Consider the following 19,828-nt stretch of genomic DNA (forward strand, 5'->3'; position numbering starts at 1 on the left):
TTGAGTTCATTTAGGTTCCAATCGGACCAACGCTAGGTTCATCTCATCGAGACATTCAGTTTGAGTATAAGTTTGTTGAAATAGAAGTGTGGATGATCCAAGTTTAATTTTAGTAGTTTTCAATTTAGTTATACATCAAGATTTATGCCTTCATTTGAACTATACATACATACACACACACACACACACACACACACACACATATATATATATATATATATATATATATATATATATAATATATATATATATATATATAAACAATTTCTTAATTAAAACAATTTAAGCTTTCGATCAATAAATAAAAATTAGCTGCGTATAAATATTTCTTTGAAAATAAAACAGCTTATGTCACAAATCATGCTTTGTTTTGAAAGGTACAGGCAAACGGAAACAGTGGAACTTCACAATTTACAAATGCTGCCGTGCTTTGCATTTAAGCACGATGTGCAGGAGTTGTTAGAAACCATTAAATAACAATTTTTATCAAAATTTGATTAAAAAAAATAAATGCTGAATTTTGAATTTAATTTTAAGATGATAATTAATGGCATAAATCTTGATTTTTTTATTTATATATATTCATTTAAAAATAAATTTAATATTTATTCATATTATATTTTAGTCAGTATATTTGAGAATGGATATTTGATTGATTTAAATGATTCGATTTATAAATTTATAAAATTGAATTAATTAAATTATTTTTCAAATCAAAGTAAGCCGAGCAAAGCTTTGATTTGGTTAATTTGATTCGATTTTTAATAAACAAAAATATCGATAATATTTCAGAATGAAACATGTTATTTTTAATTTAAATGAATGTATATTTAAAATAATATTTGCTAAAATGTCTAATTTTGAAATATAGAATAAATGATATTCAAAATAATATTTTTGTCAACTTATTTTGTTGTTGTTGGTAAACTTTGTTGATCTGATGGTTGAATATATTAGTATAATTCAATTTTTTGTTTAATCAATTCTATTAAAATAAAAAACAAAATAAAATAAAAAGTATAATAAATAATCGAAACTGTTATTTTAAAAATTAAATTAAATTAATTGGATTCGATTTTTTTATTTTATTAAACCTAATAATATCTGACCAAATTTGTTTTCAAACTGTTGACTTGATGTGAACATCTAACTCACTCTTTGCCCGTAAACCGACTTCAGATCATCCAACGTCGGCTCCGCGCACCGAAAAACCACCATGGCCGTCGGATCCTCTTCCGCCGCTGGAGGCCACCCGATCGCTTCCCAGCTCAATTTTCCATCGCCGAACTCGCAAGCGAAAATCTCTCCCCTCCCCTCCAAGTTATACAAAAATCCGAACCCACCCACGTTCGAAAACCCCACAGCCGGAGACCTCTCCTCCCCTTCTCCAGCGATCCGCGCCACCGCTTCAGCCGGCAGAGACCCGATTTCCCGAATCTCCAAGTTTTCCGGCTCCACCTCCCAAATCACCAACTGCCCACAATCTGTCAATCCAACGATGACCAGCCTATCTTCGCCGTCGTGGCTGGCTGGGCCCATACCGATTGCTGAAATCCTGCTGATTTCACTGCCTAATCGTACCGGGCGGACCGGGCTCCATCGGCCCGCCGCTAGATCGAACCAAGCGAGCCGGCAGGCGTCCGCGGATCCGCGCTCCATGACGTAAAACCGGCTGTTTGACGCCGCCGTGGCTAGCCATGTAGCTGCAGCCGACTCGAGGAGGCTCTCCGGCATCGGCTCGCAGTTCTCCCATGCAAAGGAGGAGGAGCCGAGGGAGAGGGACTCGACGGCGCACGTGCGATCGCCGAGATCGCAGACACCGCCGGCGAGGATTATACGGCTGCCAACAAGGCCGATCAGAGCGTCGTGGCGATGGAGGAGAGGAGGGGGGAGGAGGGACCACGTGGCGGCGAGGGGCTGGAGGGGAAGAGCGAGGGGGAGTAGGTGGCACGTTATGGGAGGCGAGGGAATCACATGAGGGAGGGTGTGCCAGGAATGCGAATAGGGGTCATAGGCGGTAAAAAGTCCACGGCGGCGGCGGCGACTGATGAGATGGATAAGGAGCCAAGGGCGGCGTTGGCGGCGGCGGATGGAGGAGAGGGCAGACCGCCGCCACGACTTGGAGACGTGCAAGGCTGGGAGGAGGTCAATGGTTGGCACGTGTGAGAGGATGGATTCGAGGACGTCGCCCTGCAGCGGGGATTCTCTCTCCATATTTAGCATTAATCCTCCAAAATTTCTCATTCTGTGATTGTCTTTCTCCGCTGGCGCTGGTGTTTCGCAGATTTTCATTCGGCTTCAATATATAGAATTTTCTTTTTATAGTACGGCCTTTTTAATTTTAAGTTATCTTAAATTTAAATGCCTAGCTTCATTTAAGATAATTTTTTACTGCTTCTTAAAATAATTTTTTAATTAAAAAAATAATTTTTTTTAATAAAAAGCTTATTTAATAAGCAGAAAAGGAGGAAGCCTCAATGTTGAAAACTTTTAGTACAAAATTTTTTTAATTTAAAAAAAACTAAAGTAAAAAAGTTAAATCTTCTTAAATGAAATCTTAAACTCCCAACTAACTAATTAAAGTGGGATGCAGGGTACAATCAGTTTGAGGATTATTCAAAAAACAAAAGAGTAAGAATATCTTAATTATTGCTCATTCACTCTATATCTGTGGCTAATTGGCAACTTTTGGTAGCGATTCTTCCGAGCGATGCTGGCGGTTGGTTAGCTTTTAGGTGAATTATTGCTAATCACTCCTCTAGATGGTCTGTGCATGGATTCAAAGTGGTTGGTAGTATTTGCCATTACTAAGCGTCTGAGCCTGGTGGCCTTTTGTGCCTACTTATCTTCTCGATTGAGCTCCCCTTTATTATCTTATATTGTATTTGATCTTATTCCGATCATTTTGCTGGTTTGATCTTTGCTGTACTCCTTTTATTTTCATGGAATAAGATCTTTATCTTTAAAAAAAAAAGTTTTTCTTGCCCTAAAAAATATATAATATTACTTACTAAAATAATATTAGAATATTACACATCAAATAGAAAAGTAATATTACAGGCCCCACTCAATTTTTTTTTTATACATTGAGGTTGCATTAAGAAAATAATTGTAATCTACTTTCACAATTTTTATTTGGAGTTTCTCAAATTTGTAATTTTTGAGGTGTAAGATGAGATTGCATTTTTTTTTAGACCAAAATTTTTATAAAATAATTATATGATTGAAAAAAAAAAAAACCACCGACACATCCAAGAGTGTACGCCTTGATTTTCTGTGCCCAAAATGTGTAAAAGTCAGATCTTATTTGAAAAGGTCTATAACGTATTGCTTGAAAATGATAAAATAAAAAAGAATAAAAGTTAGCTCAACAACCCTTAACTGCCTTAGGTTTATGAAACCACAGGTCACCCACCGCTCCTTGTCCATATGGTGAAGAGCCGGTTGGTCAAAACTCAGATTTCTGGTTCGAATCCCTTGACAAGCAGTCAAAGTCTTAAGTGTTGACACGTGTAAATTGGTGTGAGTTACATGCTAGGTCGACCGGGATTTTTACTGGCCTAAGGACAGTGCTTCCTCGTCATAAAAAAAAACCCACAGGTCCACAAGCCACGTGGCATGTCCATCAAGATTCTGAAGCAAATGTGAGCAGCTTTTGTCAACCTTCTAATTATTGATAAGTAACTCGGAATAATAAACTTCGTAACTCAAAGACAGTAAGAGAAGTAAGAAAATTGAACAGGTTAAAGCATTACAACTTCAATCATAAAATTCTTAGGGGCCCAATAATAACTGTTTGACAGCCGAGGTGAAGGAGATTGTTAGTCAAGCGCCCATCCTTATCCTCATACTATTTATTTTGACATTATATGTCTCATATAAAATCCTAGTTGTATAAATCTATATTTTGTATTTTTGTTTGAAATTTAGGTCTGAAAATTTAATGTGAACAAAATTATATCAATGATAAATAATGTCCTGTATTCTCAAGTTGCACATTTGACTCGTGTCATTCGATATTTGTTCGAACCAGGTTCGAACTACTTTGAGCCTTTTACCAGAGGAGTTTATGACGGTTCTACTAATGACGACCCCAAAACAGATTATTGGTCAATATACACACTGATCTTTTTGATGCATGACATAACTAGCTCCTGACCTCTTCTCCTTCACATTTTGCCGGTTTTATTGTGTCTGTATGTAGTGGCTCTCAACAGAAACTTCTCTTCACTTACACATGCTGTCAGTCTCATTAGCAAACTTCTGACATGAGCACGTCTTCTACTTTACATGATGCTGATTTTATTGATTCCGCTCATAACGAACTCTTATTGTGATTCTCTCTTTTTTCTTTCACATGTCTTCAATCTAATTGATGCCTACGCCCAACAATTCAAATTCGTTAACTTTTTTCACTTTCCACATGCATTGGTCTCGTTGCTGCTTAGTCCCAACGATCCCAATTTTCACTCCCATGCAATGAAATGTACGAGGGGCAACACAAAAAAATGCAAATAAAGCTTGAAGTAGTACATTTACAACTTCAAACTTGTTATTGAGGGCTTATACTTTAATAATTAGTCATTCAATACAACATGTTATTATCCCTTATTAAGGATGATTTTATCTAAAATTAACTTTCATGAATATTTCTCTAAGTAAATATATAGCAGCAATATATGATCAATTATGTGTGTTATTAGACATTAAGTCAAATTTCTCTATTTTAAAGGGAGATTTACATACATATCATTGAATTTATATATCAAATATTTAAATTTTTTTCATTTACTAAGAACATATCATGATATTTAAATAATATAAAAATATAAAAACGAGTAGCTTTCTAAAATAAAATATATTTTCATAAATATGTTTTGGCGTTAATTGGACATTCTCATATTTTAGATTTTCTTATATACTTATATATCTAATAATTACTATTTAAAATTTACTTATAGGATATTCTGATATTTAAATAACATAAAAGTACTGCTAATAGCAAATTTTTTAAAATAAAATTCACATTTTAATCCCCAGGAATCCCAATTATAACTTTTTTTCCAGTTAAAAAATGTGTTCGTAGGTATCCCAATTATAACTACTAACACATTAGGTGGCCCTGGCCCATTAGGCCTCTATTCTAAATGAATCTAATTGTAGATATACCTTCCACTTTATTGGTCAGCTATTGGTCAAGCCCAATTAGCCCTAAACCCATCCTGACCCATTTAAACCAATATGAACCATTTGGATCATAGAGTTAATTTGACCCAATTGACGGCACACGAACATTTGAGTTCACCTTTACTCAAACCATAATGTACTTAAGGAGCATAGATCGAGCCAAGACAATCCAATTTGAGCTGTCTCAAGTGAAGCTGAGGTCTCAAGGATCTATACCGAGCAAGTCATCCATAGAGGCAATCAAAGTTTTTTTTTTTGGAGATTTTTTGAGTCAAATAAGACAAACTCACACACACACATCGCATACTCAAACTTCAAATTCAAGACCTCTTCCATAGCCAAAACTTCCAACTAATAAATCAAGATGAGCTATAGTCCATCAAAGCTTGATCAAGGGAAACATAGAGAGCGCAGCACCCCAAGACAGTATCAGTAACCCATTCCGGGACCTGAGGGAACACCATCCTCGCATAGATAGCCCCACAAAATCCTAAGACCTATTCTGTGCTCGGTTGGCCAGAAAAAGCGTTATTTCACTAGCTCAATGGAGGTTTTTGAAATCTGCTGATAAATAATAATAAAAAAAAAAACTTACTTCAGATCTAAGAAATATTAAACCCGTAAATTACAATATTACCCTCAATTTGATGGAGGACTTTCATGCCTGTGTACTACAAAGCAAAACCACATATGACAGAATCCCTCACCTCTAAGATGAATTATTCTGTGCGGACGCCGGACAGAAGAATTGTTCGATTTTATCTCTGTGAACAACTATTCATGCTGCGCTTTTACTGATCACAAAAACAAAATCAGACAGCCGTCCGATATCCACGCAATAATTTCTCCACCTTGAAAGGCCAAAACAGTTAATATTTCTCTCTTTTTTTTTTTTAGCTCGGCAATTTTGAGAAACCGATTTTGAGAGTGCAAGTCCTTCTAAGACAATTTGCTTCCCTAATTCATAACATAGACATAGATAATACATAGTTTTGATTAGCAAAATCATTCAAAGGATTTGCATCACTGCACAAACAGATATGTTCTGTGGCATACGATGAAAAGCAGGAATTAGAAAAGGAGAATAAGATGCTGAATTTGCGCAATGTAAGCATACCTCATGGCAGACTATTTGAACAACCATTCTGCTACCTCCTCAAATACAAAATACAAAGAAATAACATATTAGAAAGAAGGGGGACTTACATACGTACCACTTTATTTCATATTATTTACATATCTAACACCTAAAACTTTAATATTTTATGCCTACCACTCGTAGAATAAATATGAATGCAAGGAATAAAATATTAAAGTTTATAGGATGATAGTAATAATATATATGAATGGGGTCATATTTGATATGAGTGATATGTATTAAAATTATTGATGTTAGATATATAAATAATATGATATTTTTTTTGGGACATTTAGGCCACTTAAGGCAAACTCACACACACAACGCATACACCTAGACTCGAACCCTGGACCTCTTAGTTGGAAGCCTAAGCTCTCAACCAATAGGCCAAGGAGAGTGGTATATATGTAAATCCCAAATGAAGGGGAAAAAAACACATTAAAAAAAAATCAAATGGAACACAAATCTATCATCATTTTGAGGAAAAAATCAACTCAAGATCATTATACAGTCCCTTAGACTTAGCCTTCATGTCTCCCTTGGCCTTAAAATCAGTTGATGAAGTCACTGATGAGCTGCGGCTTCTCTTACCACTCCAAAACCCGCCACTCCAGTTCCGACTACTTGAAGGATCAGTTACAGTTCCAGTTCCACCATGATCTTTGCTAAAACTAGCCTTTGCCAATTCCCTTAACTGCCGCAGCCATGGCCTCTCACCGGAGCTCCGTTGCTGCTCTCCGCTTGAAGAAAATGGAAGCCCACCCCCTTCTCCTTGATTTGAGTCAAACTCCTCCCTCCAGTCCTTCAATAAATTTGATGGAAGCACAAGAAGCATAAGCCCAGTGATTGCAGTCTTAAATCCCTGGAAGAATGAGTTCCCGCCAGAACTAAGTCGAACAGTTTGCTTGTACAATGCATACCATTCATTTATCATTTGCGTTAGGAAGCTAAAAACAAACAAAGCTATCATGGAGTAACCGACCCTCCTCTGGCCAGCATCAGACAAGTCATTCTCTAGTAATACAAGGCACAAGCCAAGAACTCCAACTTCACTCATGACAGAGATGATCTCTACCAGTTGCACTTTCTTCTTGATGAATGGCTTCTTTAGCACAAGGAAGAAGAGCTGGAAAGAGGTGATGGAGAGGACTACCAGAGTTGGAACTTTGGATGAATTTTCATTGTAGTACGCTCCTGCAACGATACCAAACGAAACACGCTTAGCTGATTCAAGCAAGGTGTAGTAGATCCTAAGGATGCCAAAGAGCTTCTGGATGAAGGGAGCTTCTGCATCCTCATTCTCATCTTCCGAGGCAATTATGCGGTCACCCTTGTTTGAGTTGCCAATGCCACCGGAGATCTGAGACAGCATGTATTTTGGGGGTCCTCGAAGGTCCTCGAAGAGTGGTCCAAACCGCGCTAGGTTGATGGAGTTTGATTGATCTCTCCATGTCCACTGGCCTCGTTTGCCAGGACCTAGGAAAATCCGAACTACTTCATTGTACCAATGGAACTCCTGGCCTTCTTGATGGACTTCCTTGTACTGGAGGAGCTTACCAAGAGTGATTCCAATGGACAGGAACAGAAATAGTGATATAAGGAGTGATGTTGCTATGCCAAGAAGTATGATTCCGACTGTAATTCCGGCGGTGCTTCGACCTTTGATAGAGGAAAGAAGACAATATAGCAGAAAGCGCATAACTAAGTTTTGTAAAACAATGCATGTGCAACATAGGTTTCTATCTTCTTGGCACTTTTTCTTCTTGATTTGAAGTCTAAGATCCATTGATGGTGGTCTTTTTTTTCCTCATATAAGTGATGCTTATATGATTGGGGAAATGAGAACTTGCTACTGGTTTATACACGAATTCCTCAAGATTGTGTTGCAATATTTTAATGGCAAATAACTTAACATAAATCAATTACTTAAGAAAGGGCTTGAGAATCGAAAACAAAAAAAATCTGAAGTATGAGAAGATTCCAAGCCTGATACATATTTCACTCCATTTTAATAATTTTTTAATAGAAGTTTAGATAGCACCACCAGGTACATAAATCTTCTGTAAGCATTTTCATCATATTTTATAGTGATGGAAGGAAACGAAAGAGGACCATGGAATATGATGCTTTCTTAAAAAGTGTTGTTTAAAAATGGTATCGATGGGAAGTTTACCTCTGATCAAAGTTGATGATGCCTGGCATATTGATGGCAAAGCAAGGAGTAATAAGAATATTTCTAATCTTGGGCACACAAGAGCTCCAAATTCATTCTTTTTTTCTAGACATCTCCTCCTCAACCTAAGAATGAGAAGAAATATTACATGAAGGGCTATCAGGCCACCACCAATCACAGCCAACCAAAACATGTTCCGGCCAAAATATTTCCACCTGCGACAATGAAAATGTTTAGAATTATAAATGCATTCTAGAGAATCCTCCGATCGCTTTAGCGTTCAATGAGAAAGATGGTGAATAATAAGGAAGATGATGAATGGCGTGTGCACAAGACAGTAATTTCTTATCTTCATTTTCATTTTAGTTTCCTACAAAGAATGAATTCTCACTTGCCTTAACATCATTATACACAACAACAACATCAAGTCTTTATCCTACTACATGGGCTTGGCTACATAAATTCATTTTTCTCCATCATGTCTTGCTAAGAGTCAAATTCTAATTTAAATATAATAAAAAATGTCATTTCTAATAGTTTCTAACCAAGTTTTTTAAGTCTACCTCTATCTTTTCTTAACACAGGTCAAGTTTAATAAATCTACTCTCCTAGCCGGGTCATCGAAAGGCCGACGCTTTATGTGTCCAAACTACTAATTTGACTCTCTCTAATCTTATTTTTCACTAGAGCTACTCCAACCATTTCACATATATACTTGTTTCGCATTCTGCCTCTAAGCTTCACCTGAGCATCCTCATATCTGCAACACTTAACTTAATTTTATACTTCTCTTTTAATGGCCAACAATCTTCTTCATAAAGCATTGCAGGTCTCACCAACATCTTATAAATTTTACCTTAAAGTTTGAGGGATAATTTCTATCACACAATAGGCCTGATGCATTCCTCCACTTGAATCATCCAACTTAAATTCTACTAATAATATCCCCATCTATTTCAATTTTCACCATCACTTTAACAGCATTATATATGGCAGAAAAAATACTTTCGCCGCTTGTAAGAAAATCTTAATTGTGATGCAAGTACACAAATAATAAATATAAATATCAAGAACTTACACATCTGAACTTTGGGAGGTTGTTATAAATTCAGCTTCAGGCTTCATATTTTGATTCTGTAATCATGAAGGTGTCAGAATAATAGGACCGAACAAAACATACTGAACAATGAAAGAAAGACCCCTGACCTCAAGAAATGCCCAATATTCCGTTGGAGTGAGTGGTTTTCCATATAGCGTAGTTTTTGATTCCCCATTCGCTATAGTCATAGGCCCAAAAGAGTTCAGCCCATTCCCTTCTGATAGTTCACTGTTTGTCACAACTGGAAAACTTGAATCTTTCAAAAATGAATCCATGCCCTCACTTTCCCAAGGTAGATTAATGTATGGGATACTCCACTCTATGCCTCTCGCAAATTCGTAATACTCAATAGGCATTACAGCCGTCAACCACTTTGACAGCGCAAAAACTTGGATGTGGCATGCAATTCTCTGATGGGAATAAAGAAGAAAAGAAAATGGACCAAAAAATAGTTTATTTTGCTGTAAATTTCATCTTGAGCTTAAAATTCAGGTGATAGAGCATCATACCACAAGGTTTTTAGTTGGCCCCAATATCAGACAAGTTGTCGGTCTTGAAAATACTCCAGAGGAAAGAAGGCTTGCAGTGGTAACTGTGAGGAATGCTGCTGCCATGGCTGTAGCTGCAAATGTAGCCGTAGCTATGGTAGAAACCATTGCAGAGAGAATAGGTACAGAATCTGTCATGGATGCAAAATACAAATGGCTGTATTATCAGGAGAAAGGTCCGCTACATTATATGGTTTAAACAATAATAGATATGGAATAAAAAACTGTTAATGAGACAGGAATTGGACAATTTTGAACTCCAAACAAATGGCTTAATTTCAAACAGTACGAATTAGCCAAAGGGTTCCACATTCAAATCAGGAAAATAATGAGAAGCGAAAATAGGATACCCAACAAGGGCAGCAGAAGCTTATTTTGGAACAAGTGATTCTGAACAAAACATGAATTCCATTTGGATCTTAAACCAAGTGTTGTGCATTTTTTCTCCTTAAGACATGAACCAACTATGATGGTTTTCAAACTGAAAAAAAGATGCACTTACAACCTTAGTATGGGTGAAAGATGCTTTGAGATGCAAAGTAGTACAGGGAAACTCTGGACACTATCCAGTTACTTCAGGAAGATGAATCAAAGTAAACTGATATTGTCATAACCATTAATAGGCAGATAAACTAAAAAATGGAATGAAAAGATTTTATCATAATCTTAGAGAAGGTCACATACAGTGTCTCACACGCAGGTGGTTTGATGCAAGGTTTTTATTTCCTGTGATGTCCTCTGTTGAATTTTCAGGAACTTCTAGAGAGACAATACCGTCATCTGCATGTACAATTCCAGTATATATGCTCTTACTTACTTCACGAAAGCTGAAGAAATGGTAATAGGGTTCAATTAGTAGCACCCTTCACCATGGGAAAATTAGCATTTTGCCAAAGAAATGGCAAAGAAAAGAAACAAAAGAAACTTTAGAAAATGTAATGCGTACTTGCCTCACAAAATGACCTCCTGAAATCAGTAAAGAGGATGAATTGAAGTAAAAAACAGGCTTCAGAAATTTAATGACTACAGGTATATTGCGTTCTCTTGTTCTCAAATCTGCAGTTGTGCCCAGTCTAACAACAGGTCTTTGAACATCTGTGTTTAATTTCATTTTGAAATGTCAGCTTAATAATGAAGAGTACGGCAAATATTGGCTTATAGATTTTGCAAGGTTCCCGTACATTTCTAGGTTTTCATATTAGAAGTTACGGAATTGTAGCATATACTTTCAAAATCACCAGCAGGTTGCCGTATATGCATGCTTCATTAGTAATGTATAAGTAACCATATGTTAGGTGTGGAATCTGATTGTGTCGATCAATCAGATTGTTCTGTTGCCTCAGATCTTAAGTTTTTCGTGCTCGCTGGAAGGTGCAGGGGTTTACCCCCTATTTTTTTCCCGTAATAAGCCCCGGCATTGTCTACCCAAGCGCCCCGGCGCTACATACCCGATAGCCCTAGCACTTAATGATAGATAGCAAAGCGCCGCAACGACATAGATACGGCGATGTAGCAGATCAAGACAAAGGTTCAAGCGCCACAACGCTTCAAACTGGTGCCGAAGCGCTGCGAGACGGACTGGATGATTTTCTTTCTTGTTTTTTCTGAAGGGTTGTGTCCCTTGGGGTTATTTACTTGATTTTCTCTTGTATTTTATGGGCCAGATATTGAGAACAGTGCATGTGAGAAGATAAGCAAGGAGAGAGAGAAGAGAGATCTGTACTTATTTCTTCCAATTTTCATAGTAGATTTCTATGCGGTGTGGCTCTGTAGTTTTTTTTACCTAATTTGAGTTTTTTCACGTAAAATCATGGTGTCCTTTACTTTTCGCTGCTTTTACTTTCTTGCTTGTTTCATCATTGCGGTGTTTACTTCTCCTCATCCCCAACACCATATTCATAAAAAGTCTTTAGAACATTCATAAAAACTGTTAAAAGCATGAAATTATTCCTCTAAGAATCAATTTCTCTACTTTCTGAGTTCATCGCAATTGGATATCTTTCTCAAATAAGCTCAGCTAATCATCCTACTTCAAAATTTCTAGGCTCAATCATGACATGATATTTATATATAGCAACTTTCAGAATTCTGTTAACGATCATCTAATTTTTCCACCCAATGTTGTTATAATACAAGCAAATCAACCCTTAAATTTTCTAAGCTTTAGAGAAGATTTCCATCATTTATCAAGAGAAACAAGGTACCATAAAGGAACGTGAATGGATCTGAAGCAGAGACTGGAGTTCCTTGTCTGCTAAGTATGGAACTTGCTGCACAGTTTATGGTGACTACATCCATGCTTGATACACCAATAACCTAGAAATGCATGCATTAAATTGCATTCAGAAAAGAGGATAATTCTATTTACATAACTCATTAACTTGAAAAATGAAATTGACTACTATACTTTTCTTTGAAAATGACGCACTTTATATTCCAATCGTCGGTTCCCAAGGGTACTGCCATTTATAGGTAGAAGAAAGCCACTGCTTGCACGAAGAACATTTAAGACTTGCACTGATGAATTAAGAATCGGTTCTGAGAAGTATAAGTAGATCCTAAGATCCCTCTTATTGTTAGTTGCATCAACTCTCCTTATATTTCCATCAAGTTCAAGCAATTTATCTGGGATACGGGTCCTTATATTCATAAAAACCGGTCTTCTATCTGAAATTGTAAATTGGAGAAGCCATAAGCGACTTTACAATCCAAATATGCACTCATAGACTGATTCTTAGGGGCAAGCAAATGCAAAACAAATTCATCAGTAATTGAATATTGAAAAGAAAGAAAGCTTTAAGAATATCTTCAGCATGATATAAAATCGCCTTAATAAGTGATTCAAAAAGCTTGATTTTTTTTTAATCTAACAGTTAATATATCAAGGTCTCTTACTACAGCCAGAATTAAACATGATAGAATTTAGAGTGCAAATATTAAAGGCTCGTGAATCATAAGATAAAAGAATCTTTCTTCTATTTCATAGATTTATTTTACACTCCATAAAAGTCATACAATGGAAAGATATACACTAATGGATAAAGTATATGGCGTACCAAAATGCAAAAAGAACCTCGAATTTAATGTTCTTGTGAAGGTGTTACCAGCACCATCTGTACAGAAATTCTTATCCATTACCAGCACCAATCGGCCATATTGAATATCAGTAGAAATTCCCACGTGGACAGAGAACTCAAGGTCAGGCTGGAGGACCTTGAGACTGGCAGGAAAAACATGGCCAGCTCCATAAACTAGAAGCTGCATATTTAGAGGCAAATATCTCTAGATGTTCTGAGAGAAAAATAATGATAATAAGCAAAATGCTTCTATTCACTAAATAGAAACCAGTAGACTACTCACACTACAGTAGTCAGGAGAGCATCTGAAGCCTCCGCCGCCAGTACAAGGTTCACTGAATAATATATTTACAGACACATTAGACTCTTTTGTAAAAGGCATTGGAGCTGAAACATATGCTGTAGGAGGAACAGTATCTGCATATTGGAAATGTCCAAGTTATAGAGATTGGAGGAGTGAAACAAATATGCATGAACTTACAATGTTAGCTTGAGGATTGTAATAGCACAAGTGCAAGTCTTCTTTAGCCAAATACAAGGCATCTTTTGAGTTCATTGGCTATTTTAAAAACCATGCATCTTCATATTTGGTAGGTAAACTAGAGAAATTTGTGTTTTGCAAAAGTTTTCTTTTTTCTCTCTCCCTCTCTTTCTCTCAGGGGCAGATCCACGCACAGCCCAAGGGGGAAATTGGCCCCCCACCTCAAAAGAAAAAAAATGATGTAAAATTCCTGGTAGAGCAAAGGCTGTTTAGTCATTTTTCCCTCTTGCATATTAAGTTTTGCTCTAGCCGACTCTTTTCATGCCTTCCGCTTGCTTGTTTGGCTCGTCACACTCCTCACGAAAGCCTCGACCTCTGCTACGAGCTTATGAGGAAGAAGACATGTCTGCCTGCTCCTGCGTCTCTCGACCACTCTGACGAGGCACCGACTCCACTTTGGTTCGCATGCTTCGTTCAGGTCTACTTGTTGCTCCGCTCAAGTACGTTGTCTGGTCCGCCTACTTCGTTTGGTTCAAACAAATTTGTTTTGACTTTTGATTGTGGGTTTGTTCTCTTTTGTTATTTATTTATTTTCTCTTGAAAAAAAGTTTGGTTCCACTACATATTTCCTAATTCACAAGATTGATATGTTTATGTATCAATTTTTCTCACATTTGATGATTCAAAACTATCTTGCTTTATACTCATTTTTTAATCTAATATCTTACTATAGCTCTTGATACTGGTTAGACAAATAGTTTATAAATTGACCTTAATAATGCCACTCTATATAACAATAATCAATAGAACCATCAATCTTTGTTTAGTCTATCTAACACCTTTCCATTCCACATTTGTTTAAATGAAGGAGAAGAATGGAGTTTTTTTTTTTGCACCCCCCCCCCCAGAGCTAAATATGGTTCTACCATAGCTTTCTCTCACAATTTCTCGCTAAAATTGGCTTGCAATGTCAGATTGAAGCATGTGATGATGCAAATATGGTAGTTTTCATCGGCCAGATATGTCATTTTTTTAGTTTGAACGTTATTTTAAAAATCATAAATCCGAAAGTCATTTTATCTCTCAATTTCTTGCTACAATTGGTCATAGTAATAGGTGCCGAGATGTCCAAAGACCATATTTTCTACCAGTCAGTGATGAATATGATGCTAATCACTTATTATGCCTAATTGAACATATGGAAACTCTCAATTCTGAAGCAATCTTATGTTGGAACTGAAATCCTACAATTTGGAATAAGAAAAACTATCCATTTATCTATTGGTCATGATTGAAGCACTGTAAAAGCTAAACTCATAAGCCTAAAGCTTAAAATGGAGATTATTTCCATAGAATGATAAGGTAGAAAGCAATTTAGTTCTATTACACCAGGCGAAGTTCAGACATATGGAAAAAATGAACATTCAAGGAAGGCATCCAAGAAATCTGTAAACCATTACACGCTATACTAAAATCAAGTAGTATAAAAGGGAAGATTCTTAACCAATAGTCCAGTTGTAGCTATCACAGCGAAGTCCAAGGGATCCGCTGACACAAGCCTCAAACATGTGGTCTCCCTCACTCAAGCGACTGTAATTTATTCGTCCAGTATTGCAATCTGAATAGCTATTGTTGTCAAGCTGCATTGGTGTTTACAGATACGTAGTTAGAAAATATAATTGGAGCTCAAGATGCAAGCAAAAACTGCAAGATCAGAATTTAAGCATATCCAAATGTTAAGTCTTTGCCTTAATATTTTGAATATAATCTACATGATACTGGCATCTTAGTTGTAAATTGTAACGGAAATCCTATTTCACAGATTCTAATGATGGTACAAGGAAAGATTTTCCTCTCTTGGTTGGTCATGAAAAGTTTTCTTCTTTTTTCAACTTATGATGAAAATATAGAGAAGTGCCTTGCATAACATCCCATGTTACCTCAAATGATTGCAGAAAGCTAATGAAAAGCTAAATCATTAATGTAGAAGATACTGTAAATTCAGCTTTTGAAGACTTGAAAAATGCAAAAAATACCGGATCAACAACATTTTTAACTAAAACTTTTAAGCCAAATCTTATGTTGATCATATTTTCTTAGTATACACTTGGAGAGCTTAAATAGTTGAGATGAGACTAATGATGACGATAACTACAGTAAGAGGAAAAGTAAATTCCCTCTCGTAAAGGAAAAAGATAAAGAGCTTCGCCAACATCATGAAATTTAAAAGTTTTCCCAGAACTCTGTTAGAAGAAAACTGTATAATTTTTCCGGATAGAAAGTATAAGTACAAGATCAGCGAGTAAAAGGTAAAGTGTGGTTGATGAAGGCCCAAAAATAATAATTAAAGGCTGAAGCAACTAATGGATCGTGATGGGTAATTAAATAAATAAAAGGAGAGAACATGCAACAGAATCAAATAATAGCAACAATGGAGACTTCTAAGCAGGATTGGGAAGTAAACTATTTCGAATACATACAGAAAAAATTAAATGAAAACAACTTGATCGTGCAATCACAAACAATTGGAACATTCATAAATATTCGCAATCTCAGCTGCAAAATCCGAAATTTTTTTACGACTAAACAAAAAGAAGCATAAAAAACCTACTAGAAACAAACTAAGAGAAAATATTCATTCCAATACGCAAGAGATAAACCTACCCGTAATTACCAAATATTCTGTAGAAAAAGGTGAAATCACAGAGAAATAACCCAAAAAATATATACTCGATTGAACAAATAGCTGAAATCATCAGAAGGCTACTCCAACCAACCTTACAGCTGACTACACAATCGTTGCAAGCAGCCCCACTCGTTTCATCAAAAACCTCAAACTCAAATGCAGCAGAGTCAAATGCTGAGATTTGCCGTGGTGTCTTCACAAACCTCAAACTAATTTCAGAACCAGCACCACCAAAAGTTCCGAAGGCCACAACAATGGCGACCCAAGAGAGAAGAGGAGGCAGCCATTGGCCTCTTCTCCTAAGCCCCATCATCCCACAGAGCCTCCTCAGCTGGTTCTTGTGGTGAACAGTAGTAGAAATCTTAGAACCGATTAGTTTAATCGTAGAATCACAAATGAGTGTTAATCAGTAGGAGTTCGAAAAGGACTGTGTGGAGCTGGATGAGCATTCTCGGTGCATTCAATGCATGGCCAGTGTCTCTTGGGGCTGAGACTCAGAGAGAAAAAGAGGCATCAAGTAGAGAGATGAGAGTGGTTGGCTGCGAGAAGGTTGCTGCAGATAAAGCACATGAGACTGTCAAAAAGCCTCAATTTTTATGGCTATTTCTCTGAGACTCGGACTCGAAAACTTTTTCACATGGGTCGCCACTCCCAAGCCTAAAATTAAAATATTCACCAATGTGTGAGGACCAGAATCTTAATGGAATGGTCATTCGTGGGCGCCATTAGAACGGGTCCGTGAAGCAGTAGCGTTTATATATTATTTCTGTAATTGTTTTTTTGTATAATATTTGTGTGCCCTGCTGGAAATTAAACTGTGATGAAGGAGGATGAAGATGTGGCTACCATATGTGAGTTTACCGTTTAATAATGCTTTCATCGTAGAGATCTGTTTGGAATAGTTCTAATGGAAGATAGTATTAAGAAGAATCTTCTTAAATAATTTTGTTACATAAAATATCAGCTTTCGGGTTATACGTACCTTTTGTATAAGATTATACATAGTCTGTGTACAATCAATATGAACTATTTTGTATGGAGACTCTGCACAGAATAATTTCTCTACGAATTTGGTTAAAAAGTTAAAAAATTCATATAGCCGGCCTTGTGTAAATGATAAAGACTTAGATTTCATTTGGGATGATTTTTTCCTACTTGGAGCAGCTTTCTACTATAATTTTTTTACTAAAAAGCGGCTTGAAGAAATAGTAAAAAAATAGTCCTAAATAAAATCTTAATGCTTTTGTTATTGTCGTCTTCTTTTTATAGAAATTAATTATTGGCTGGGTGATTGAGCTGACTAGACTTTAAAACTATGATAATCATGATTTTAGTCGTTAAAATATAAAAGTTTTTTTGGTTTGTTATATGCAATATAAGCAAATTGTACAATCATGCAGCAATTTTGCTACAATGATTGAAAATTTTGCTTTTTTTTGTTAAGCATGTAAGTTAAAAATATATATACCTCGGTTCTACCGTTTTGAAAAAAAAAAAAAAAAAAATCTTTAGTAACAGTACAATCGTCAAACAAGTTCATACTAAAAATCATAAACTACTAATGAAAAAACTGATGTTATAGCCTCTAAATAATGAATTAACATTAAATTAATTGTATGAAATGCTAGATTATCAATTTTCAGCATAATCGTCAACCACTTGATCTTGATTAATTTATCAATTTGGAGGGGTGAAATTAGGGTTGTAATTGAGATAAGCTAATTTGTGAGTTGACTCGAGCTCTACTCGATAAATAACTTGTTAGTTAAGCTCGTTGAACTAACAAGCCAAATTTAAGTTGGATCCCATTTGACTCGTTGGTTTATGAGATGATTCGTTAAAAAATATTAATATTAAATACACTTAAAATATATAAAAACTCAATTATTTTAATATAAATCATTAAAAATGCCTGAAAATTATATTTCTCTTTATTATTTCAAGTGATCTCTTTCTAATTTAATTTCATAATTTTTTATTATACTGCTATAATAACTGCCTAAATAAAAACGATTCTCTCTTCTATGATAAGTACTTATGAGTAAACTCAAACTTATAAAATTAAACTCAAGTTGGAATCTCATTAATTAATCAAGCACAAGTTCAAAAGGAGGTTGACTTGGGTTTGACTATACTCATTTACACACTATGGTGAAACTGTGAAATACATCATATTTTATTTTCTTAGTCTGTAAAAAAATCCCATAAAATGGTACTAATTTAAAAGTTTTTTTTTTATTTTTTTGGGAAATATAGGGTTTTGGGAAATCCTATGAAATGCATCATATTTTAAAAACTTCAAAAGTTTCTTTTAATGACATTTAGATCAATCAAGGCAAATTCATACATAAGAAAAATTATTCTGTGCATGTATCAGACCGTTCGGAGGCGAATCAAGATGCACCATGTCATCTGGTATATAACTGTACACAGCCCTGGTACACATCAAAAAAGTGGCATGGGGTGTTCTGATTCACCTCCGGACGGCGTCCGTTGACCACACAAAATAATTTCTCCACACACGCATCACACACGCAAGCTTCAAATCTAAGACATATTGGTTGATAACCAAAATTTCTAACCAACAAATAAATAAAAGCTACATATTTAAAACTTAAAAAGAAGCTTTAATTGGGAGGAATATATCATTAGAAAGAAAAAAAAAAAAAAAACTTAGCGACATAAATTCTATGGGGAAACATTAAAAATTTCAACAGGAATTTTTTTTAAAACATTTTGTATCTAAATTAAGATTGTGTTTAAAATATGATGAAAGATAGAAATTTTAATTAAAATTCAAATCTCATTAGATAATAAATAGCAATGAAAAATTAATAATATAAATTTCTATAAGCAGCGAGGGGTGCGTGGGGCAGGCGGGCAGCGTGGGCTGGGCAGCGGGCAGCGCGGGCGAGGGCAGCGAGCAAGGGCGGCAGGAAATTCAAAATTTTTTAAAATAAACGGGTTTTCGGGTTGACCCGACAACCCGCCGGGTCAACCTGAACCCGACCCGTTTTTTAAACGGGTCGAATCTATGAACCCGAACCCGACCCATTTTTCAAACGGGTCGGGTCCAACCCGAATTTTTTGAGTCGGATCCGGGTCGGGTTGTCGTGTCGTGTCAAATATTGACACCCCTACTTTAGCACATCCAAAGGGTTTTGAGTTTAAAAGTAAAATAAATATTCAACTTCCGATGAACAATCACTTCAGTACAAGAGTGAGCTTTTATGCCTCCCAGCAAGGTGGCAGACTGCCATAATTTCTACACCAACGGTACAATAAGAACAGGTCCACTAAACCGATATTACATTCCAAAATTGAATTAATTTTTTACTTAAGTTGAGCTAAATGGGCATAATCAGGCAATTTTCTTAGACTTTTGAGTCGACTAAGATTTCATTTGGGATGACTTTCTTTCTGCTTAAAGCAACTTTTT

At 36.0% G+C, this 19,828-nt stretch overlaps 2 protein-coding genes across 6 annotated transcripts; both read right to left on the bottom strand.

Moving 5' to 3' along the window:
• Positions 1-1,051: 1,051 nt before the first annotated feature.
• On the bottom strand, positions 1,052-2,258 carry LOC110110068 (F-box/kelch-repeat protein At1g23390). Its single transcript, XM_020841371.2, has one exon. The coding sequence runs from the start codon at positions 2,242-2,244 to the stop codon at positions 1,147-1,149; it is 1,098 nt and encodes a 365-aa protein (XP_020697030.1). The 5' UTR covers positions 2,245-2,258; the 3' UTR covers positions 1,052-1,146.
• A 3,925-nt stretch (positions 2,259-6,183) lies between these two features.
• LOC110110061 lies at positions 6,184-17,016 on the bottom strand. Of its 5 annotated transcripts, none has more exons than XM_028699191.1 (14): positions 16,481-17,016; positions 15,208-15,343; positions 13,506-13,639; positions 13,202-13,403; positions 12,553-12,812; positions 12,350-12,461; positions 11,096-11,240; positions 10,830-10,972; positions 10,107-10,276; positions 9,705-10,007; positions 9,577-9,632; positions 8,499-8,713; positions 6,719-7,984; positions 6,184-6,603 (listed from the first exon to the last, which is right to left on the bottom strand). In XM_028699191.1, exons 1-13 carry the CDS (start codon positions 16,700-16,702, stop codon positions 6,798-6,800), a joined length of 3,285 nt encoding a protein of 1,094 aa, XP_028555024.1. In that variant the 5' UTR covers positions 16,703-17,016; the 3' UTR covers positions 6,184-6,603; positions 6,719-6,797. The 5 variants fall into 5 exon arrangements, with proteins under 5 accessions (XP_028555024.1, XP_020697024.1, XP_028555025.1 ...); XM_020841365.2 differs by having other exon boundaries at positions 12,574-12,812; positions 16,481-17,015; XM_028699192.1 differs by lacking the exon at positions 11,096-11,240 and having other exon boundaries at positions 10,830-10,925.
• Between the last annotated feature and the right edge of the window lie 2,812 nt (positions 17,017-19,828).

Source organism: Dendrobium catenatum, unplaced genomic scaffold (genome assembly GCF_001605985.2).
Source record: "Dendrobium catenatum unplaced genomic scaffold, ASM160598v2 fragScaff_scaffold_1220, whole genome shotgun sequence".
Classification (NCBI taxonomy): Eukaryota; Viridiplantae; Streptophyta; class Magnoliopsida; order Asparagales; family Orchidaceae; genus Dendrobium; species Dendrobium catenatum.

What these genes read in the sequence shown, in the direction of transcription:
- LOC110110068 (XM_020841371.2), bottom strand. Translation starts at nt 2,244, where the DNA reads ATGAGAAATTTTGGAGGATTAATGCTAAATATGGAGAGAGAATCCCCG.
- LOC110110061 (XM_028699191.1), bottom strand. Translation starts at nt 16,702, where the DNA reads ATGATGGGGCTTAGGAGAAGAGGCCAATGGCTGCCTCCTCTTCTCTCT. An exon ending in TCCATTCACGTTCCTTTATG is followed by an intron (nt 11,241 to 12,349) that starts GTACCTTGTTTC and finishes AATTAAACACAG; the next exon opens with ATGTTCAAAGACCTGTTGTT. An exon ending in GGCCAACTAAAAACCTTGTG is followed by an intron (nt 10,008 to 10,106) that starts GTATGATGCTCT and finishes TATTCCCATCAG; the next exon opens with AGAATTGCATGCCACATCCA.